Consider the following 7,660-nt stretch of genomic DNA (forward strand, 5'->3'; position numbering starts at 1 on the left):
CCTCCATAAATAAATGAAAAACAAACAAACAACCATCCTATCCTTGCCTTGCATTTCCTATGCTATTTCTTGCCCAATAAATAATAACCAAAACAAACTAAGCAAACATCTAATCCCTGGCATGGGTTAAGAGAGAAAAGTGCCTTCCACAAGAGCACAAGATCAGTAGCATGAAAAGACTTGAACTCAGAACCTCTGGCTTCTGAGCCAAACACCGTGCAGTTATGCCACACGACCCCACACAAACAAATGATAAACAAACAAAAAAACAAAAAAACAAACATCCTATCCTTGCGTTTCCTGTGCTGCTTCTTGAACAATAGATGATAAACAAACAAGCATTCCAGGGATTTTTTCAACAAGGGAACAGGTGCACTGCGCCCCCTTACCCTGTAGAGTAGATCCTCTGACAAGCATAAAACTCTGATTGACCAGGGATCACGTGTTGCCACAGTCTTTAACTGTGACCTGTCTGATAGTAATTTGGGCCCCTAGGAAGGCATACAATGCAACATTTTAACTTTTTTTTTAAATATCAAAAACTCCACACCCTGGTATGGAGAACCCTATGGTAGCAGCTCAATTGAGGGGAAAAAACTCTGCATCTCTGAGTCTCCTCACCTTGCGTTTCCTGTGCTGTTTCTAAAACAGACGATCAACAAACAAACATTCTTTAAGAAGAAAAATTGGTTTTGTACCCACCCCTACAGTCCAGTCTTTTTTGCAAACCCTTTCTGCCAGGAGGAAGAAAGAAAAAAAGATAGAGCAGAATGATAAACAAACAAACAAGCATATATCCCATCCTCACCTTGCGTTTCCGGTGCTGTTTCTTGCTCCTCCCCTCCTGTGAGAACGCAGCGTAGTCTGGCAGGTCATCAGACTCCACAAGCTCCTGCAGTAGGAAGTGAATTATTCTCAAGTTTTTCAAATACCAATTGTAAAATAATGAAAACACAGAAATAAAAAAAATCATTGAACTGTAACCCCTGTACATACCCGATAAGGTTTGGAGATATTGTGAGTTTGGAACAGTCCATTTTGCAATGGGGTGATGTTGGAATTGTCCCTACCTGTAGCAGGCCGCGAAACCGAGGCTCGTCTTCCATGGTTGCCAGGGTAACGGACTCCATGATGCCGTCCATGTCCCCCTCATGTTCGAGATAAGCAGCCTTCAGGTCCTCCAGCTCCTCTTCTGAACCTGGACAAACATGTTACTGATTTGTTAGGTAAACATAAACAAACAAACACGCCACCTTTAGGTCCTCCAGCACCTCGTCTGAACTTGGACAAACTAATGTTTACTAGTAAACATAAACAAACATGCAACTTTCAGGTCATCAAGCTACTCTTTTGACCCTGGACATCACAGAACACAAAAATCAGAAGAAAAATTATCTATCATTTATCTGTTCACCTGTACGTGGGACTAAGCTACATATTACATAGTCATCAGGCTGGTTAAAATGATAAGACATTAGAGATTTTTTCAAGTTTTGCAAACAACAATATTTGGGCTGTCCTACCTTTGTACTTCTGCTCAAACTCTTTGATTGCCTGCAGAGTGACTTGTGGGAACAGAAGCCGCCAGTAGGAGACCCAGTCTCTGTCTTGGTCAACATCTACCTCATCTTCCACCTCTCCTGGGGTACATAAACAACAGGGAACAGTGTTACACATGTGACATAAACAACAGGGAACAGTGTTACACATGTGACATAAACAACAGGGAACAGTGTTACACATGTGACATAAACAACAGGGAACAATGTTATACATGTGACATAAACAACAGGGAACAATGTTACACATGTAACAACAGGGAACAATGTTACACATGTAACAACATGGAACAATGTTACATTTGTAACAACAGGGAACAATGTTATACATGTGACATTAACAACAGGGAACAATGTTACACATGTAACAACAGGGAACAATGTTACACATGTAACAACAGGGAACAATGTTACACGTGTAACAACAGCCGGTACCAGTAGGAGACCCAGTCCCTGTCCTGGTCAACATCAACCTCATCATCTACCTCTCCTGGGGTACATTAACAACAGGGAACAGTGTTACACATGTGACATAAACAACAGGGAACAATGTTATACATGTGACATAAACAACAGGGAACAATGTTATACATGTGACATAAACAACAGGGAACAATGTTACACATGTGACATTAACAACAGGGAACAGTGTTACACATGTGACATAAACAACAGGGAACAATGTTATACATGTGACATAAACAACAGGGAACAATGTTATACATGTGACATAAACAACAGGGAACAATGTTACACATGTAACAACAGTAGGCGCCAGTAGGAGACCCAGTCTCTGTCCTGGTCAACATCTACTTCATCTTCTACCTCTCCTGGGGAACATTAACAACAATGTTACACATGTACCAACAGGGAACAATGTTACAGGGTTAGACTAGCCTCTAGCCCTATTGTCGAGGGCAAGTGAAAGTGCTGATCGGGTAAGTGCATGACCCACCCAATGCGAGAGATTTTGATATACAAGCAATGGTCAACATAGAAAAATACAGGCAATAATAAAAATTCCATTGCTGGAAGTGAAAATGCTTATAAAAGTGATATTTGAATTTTGGGCACGTGAAAAGTTGGTTCGGGCAAGTAAATTTTCTACGTGCTTGCCCGATAGGACAAGTGAATTTTAGAAAACTTGTCCAACCCTGTGTCACATAAACAACAATGAACAATGTTACACGTGTGAAATAAACAACGGAAAAATATTACACGTGTAACATGACAACCACATAAAGCTATAATTGATGGCATCAACAACTCACCACTCTCATCATACAGCGCCCTTTTCCCGCTGTCAGACAGAACGGAGTAGACTTTGCTGAGGGCCTGGAACTTCTCTGTGGACTTCTCGTCTTCTGAGTTCCTGTCGGGGTGAAACCTCATGGACATCCGGTAGTAACCTTTCTTCACTGCAGCGACGGGAAAACAGCTTGTTTGTTTGTTGTGTGTGTTTCATTTGGTTGCGTTTGTGTCTATATGTGTGTGTTTTACGGTGTTTTTGAACTCTAGAAGTCTTTATGGTATTTGAATGTAGGTAGGTCTTTGAAAGAATAGCTGACAACATTCTTAAGCTAAATGTGGATCCGAATAAAGTCAAGTCAAGTCAAGCACTGCTGTGCAGTTAAAGCTGTGTACCTTTATAAACAACTTTTAGGTACAGTTAAAGGTGCAGGTACATGGGTTTTGGTATCATAAATGTTTGCGGTGGTTTTATGTTCTCGGTTTTTGCCTGGCCGCTTCATCACGAACTGAAAACCACCACGAACATTATCTTTTACAGTATGTGGCTTTAACTAGCGAACTCAAACACTCTACATTGTCCCACTACCAAGAAATTGAATTCCCGCGAACTTAAATGCATTTACAGCACAGGTCCTGACCTGTATCTGTACTTGAACTACTCGTTCATATAAATTTTTTCCATCATTGATAACAACAAAACAAAAGCATGTTTGTGTAAATAAAGATGAGAAAAAAACAATAACATGGAACGCTTCGCATGTCATCCTAGCGCCTGATCCCTTCTGGTCTTCTCTCCAATTTTAGAACAAATGGACCAATCAGAAAGGACCAATCAGCCTGTCCTAAAATTGGTCCAGTCCACCAATCAGAGACGGCTGGAAAGTCCTTTGTACTAAAATTGTACTAAAATTGCTAACATTTGTACTAAAATTGCTAACATTTGTACTAAAATTGCTAACATTTGAACAAATCAGCGTGCGGAAAATTTGTGACGTATAACGTACGCCAGAAGTATCCTCAGAAGTATTCAAGAATTGTGCGAGTGCTTGAAAAGCTCAGTTGGACAAAACTGACAATAAAAAGATCTTCAAGAATCAATTTGTATTTCTTGCAGGCGCCCCCCTCCCCCATCTCACCTTCCTTTTCAGACGCCGTGTTCTCCACTCCTATGACCTTGTAAAGGTCACGGGTAGAGAACAGTTCCTCACAAGTCTGCAGAAGTCCCGGCATGGCGCAGGTGTGGACAGGTGTAGGCAGGTGAGAAAATACAGAACGTTTTCTCTCAACACCCTCTTTCGTTCTTCTCTGTTTTCAAAATGGCGCGAAATTTCCTGGAGGATGACGGGAAAGGTTGACCTTTCAGCATTGACGAGAAGTCCTCTCGTGTCCAGGACTATCTGTTTCTTTTTTACGAATATGATGGGAAAAGACGTACAAAGTTACACTTAAGCCCGTCTTTGGTCTTTGTCTTCTAAGCTTCCTGAAAAAAGGATTGTCTACTAACAGTAATTTGGAAGGTATCTACCCGTAGAAGTACCCAACTGTTTCTTGAGAACGAGAGTACTTTAGGGTCAGAGTTGAACGGTTAGCTCCTCCCATCGACCGCGGTTAGCCTCCACCCAGACTGACAACACTGGGTGTTTTTAGGAGAATAATTTGCGAGGGGGGTTTTGCTACCAGAGGAGTTGGCCTGGCTCCGGAGAGGTAACATTAATCTTAGGGTGGAGTGACTGCCCTGTCAAATTTCCCGACTTTTTGCCGAATTCCACGATCCTGTATCCCCGTAGGAAGGAGGGCCTGGTGGCGGCTAGGCCGCGATGTTTACGGTACAACAACACCATCTAGCGATATGTAGCCGAAGTGTTGTTGGAGAGATTTTGACGGTTTTCGTCGCATTTAAAGGCGCAGGTTGTAATTCTGTGAGCCCACTTTTAAAGGTGCATTTCGTAAAATTTCTGATATTTTTCTAAGTCTGTATTTTGGCAAAATGATACGTTTTTAATCGTTTGTGCGCGATTTGTTTGCCTGCGGTCAGTTTAGGGTCCCTAGGGGGCCTGTCAATCAGGGCAACCTCGCCAGATGGCACCTGTTCAACTGCAGCTGCAGGGCGTCACCTGACACGTGCATGACGTCACGACGCTTTTGTCTGGCACGATCGCGCTACAGCGACGTAAACAGGCATCTAAATCGGTTCATATCAGCACATTTAAGCACAGTATGGCCAATTTGGAACCTTAAGAAGGGTACTTTTAAGTATTTATATGTTTTAGAAGGCGGCTGTTCTATGTAATGGTGCCTTGTTGAAATGAAATCTGGCAGATGTGTGGCGATCTTCGTGAGGGCTCTCCCACGGACGGAAGTAGACAAAAAGGGCGTCCTATATATACGTGTTCAATTCCTAGTATAATCGTGTTCGCTTCGGCAACACATATACTAAAATTGGAACGATACAGAGAAGATTAGCATGGCCCCTGCGCAAGGATGACACGCAAATTCGTGAAGCGTTCCATATTTTTTTTTTTTTCTTCATTTTTACACAATTATTTGATCCCGACCCGCGACAGGTGCATGTATGACTCCATGTCGCAAATTTCCGTTTTTGAGGTCTGTTTGATATAAAATCTGATAATCTGATCGTCTATAATATTGATATTGTCTGCCAAAAGCGAGAGAAAAGATTCACACTCAAAAAGGAAAAGAAAGAAAGAGCTACGTCGTACAAAATCAAGATTTTCCCCTCCCGGAAGTGAATTGTCTGCCTGTGTTATGGTGACCCACCGCTAGGGGTCTCTCGTGGTACGTTCATATTACGTTCGTGTAAAAACTGTCTCCGGCCCAAACCAAGGAGTTTTCATAAACTTTATTCTCGCTCAAAGGAAATAATCGTAATGCAGAGGAAATATTGTGTCTTCTGGGGTCATTTATTGTCTTAAATATACCAATAATGGGCTGTAATACCTTTGTCTGGTCCCCTCCGATCTTCTCTCCAATTTTAGAACAAATGGACCAATCAGCAAGCGAGTCTGTTCCAAATTTGGCCCAGTCCACCAATCAGATGGCTGGAAATTCCTAAAATTGTCCTAAAATTCCTAACATTTGAACCAATCATTAGGTGGAAAGGTTGTGACGTGTGACATTCTTTACTGTGTTTATTACTTACTAGTATCCTCCTATTCCTACTTAACTGATTAATGCAAGAAAACGAAATTCCACCATGAATTCGTCAGTGTGTTTCCTAGCCTGAATACCAGACTCCGAACTCAAGAAAGAAGAGGAAGACGAAGATACTAGTGTAAATGAAGGACGTTATACAAGAGTAAATTAGACGTTACAAACATACATTACATATGTACATACATACATACATACATGTATGTATGTATGTCATTGTGAACGTGTGACCAGTGCTTAGCCCAGGGGGTCAAAAATATGAAATAAATGTCTTTGACCATTCTTTATAATATCAAGGTATAAATAATTTTCAGATCTTTTGTAGAAGATCCTTGGCCGGTGTATCATGTTGGTCCTGGATAGCCTCCATTAGCAGGCTATTTTTTTTTGTTTTGTTTTTTTTAATTTTCCATAATAGAACACTTTTGCTTGCCATTTCTTTATGTACTGGGTCGTTTGTGTCGCCGGCCCGTACAAACGACCCAGTACAGAAAGAAATGACCGGCGTATTAAAGTACATCATGAGAAAAAAAAGCGGTAAAAAGCCAGGAGAACCTGCTGTGAAGGCTAGGGCCTGGAGCTGAGGATTTTAGCTTGTTTAGGCCCTGGAAACTATCTACTATCCCTGTTTTCTGTCTGTGAGAGCCTGCCCCGTTGTCTGGTCGTTTCTAGCCTGTACGGAGCGGGTTTTGCATGAGTATCCAGGCGGGGCGTTTGATGGTTTGTCCCGGTGCAGATCGCGCGGCCAGCCGAAACCAGCGGCATTTGGAAGACAGAAGGTGTAATTTTCTAATTGTTGCAGATTTGGGGAGTGATATGATAGGAGAGAGGAGGAGAACAATGCGTGTTTGGGACCATCCGGACCCGGGGGGACCCGGCCGCCGCACATCTGTGAGGAAAATAGTCTGATCCTCCATGAGAAAAGGCGCGGTCGCGTTGGTCGTGAGATTGTTTTTTTGGTAGCGATGAGAAAAAGTATTTCAAAAATTACAATAAAATCAGGTAAGGTCCGGCTTGTTTGGGGGTCCTGTAGGCGTTTTTATCGGGCTCTTTTTCTTATGATTTCTTCATGATCATCTCTTTGTTTTGCTTGACAAAACAAAAAGCTCTTTCAATGTAACGTCTAAAAAGACGACCAAAACAGGCCGGAGCCTAACTTGTGCCAAAAGTAGGAAAAACAGCACATAAAAAGTTATGTCAGGAAAGATTCCCGCAACGAAGTCTGGATTGAGGATAGTTATTCCCCACCGCGAAGCCTGGAGCGAGGCTACCCAGCCCACCACCCACCGTCCGCACGTGTCGTGGGGAACACCCCGCTCATCTCGCCCATAATCACCGCATGAAAATTTAACAGCTTCGTTAATAATGATGATTGATTAGCAGTTTTTATTCTGACGGCTGCGGGGGGGGGGGGTGTTGTTGTCTGTGCAAACTGCTCCTATCTGTGCACAAGTGAGACTTCACAGGAAACCGCAAACTCAATACAGAAGTTACTCAAGTAACTTGATAAGTTTTGTAAACGGTCAGAAGTTTAAGACCTGGCTGCCAGTGACAGATTTCTTATCAACATCTCAGTACATGGATGATGGGGTCATTTTAACCTCTCATTGGCTATAGTAAGGAGGTTATGGCTATAGTAACCTCCTTGTCTGGATGACTTTTAAACCGACGAAAACATT

General features: G+C 42.3%; 2 protein-coding genes and 1 non-coding gene across 3 annotated transcripts in view; 1 reads left to right on the forward strand and 2 right to left on the reverse strand.

Annotated features, from left to right (window-relative positions):
* LOC118407665 (dnaJ homolog subfamily C member 9-like) overlaps positions 1-4,210 on the reverse strand; it is a 19,898-nt gene extending 15,688 nt beyond the window's left edge. The window contains exons 1-5 of the mRNA XM_035808182.1: positions 3,947-4,210; positions 2,831-2,977; positions 1,524-1,640; positions 1,071-1,198; positions 809-892 (exon numbers count right to left, since the gene is read on the reverse strand). Of these exons, the coding sequence (XP_035664075.1) occupies positions 809-892; positions 1,071-1,198; positions 1,524-1,640; positions 2,831-2,977; positions 3,947-4,040 (570 nt within the window). The 5' untranslated portion in view covers positions 4,041-4,210. The remainder of the gene's footprint in view (positions 1-808; positions 893-1,070; positions 1,199-1,523; positions 1,641-2,830; positions 2,978-3,946) is intronic.
* LOC118407709 (zinc finger protein 501-like) overlaps positions 1-7,660 on the reverse strand; it is a 482,642-nt gene that overhangs the window by 235,090 nt on the left and 239,892 nt on the right. The gene's annotated exons all lie outside the window — the stretch shown is intronic.
* LOC118407731 lies at positions 5,220-5,326 on the forward strand. The gene has a single exon (XR_004830174.1). It is a non-coding gene; the product is annotated as a U6 spliceosomal RNA (small nuclear RNA).

This window comes from Branchiostoma floridae, unplaced genomic scaffold (assembly GCF_000003815.2).
Source record: "Branchiostoma floridae strain S238N-H82 unplaced genomic scaffold, Bfl_VNyyK Sc7u5tJ_1439, whole genome shotgun sequence".
NCBI classification, from domain to species: domain Eukaryota; kingdom Metazoa; phylum Chordata; class Leptocardii; order Amphioxiformes; family Branchiostomatidae; genus Branchiostoma; species Branchiostoma floridae.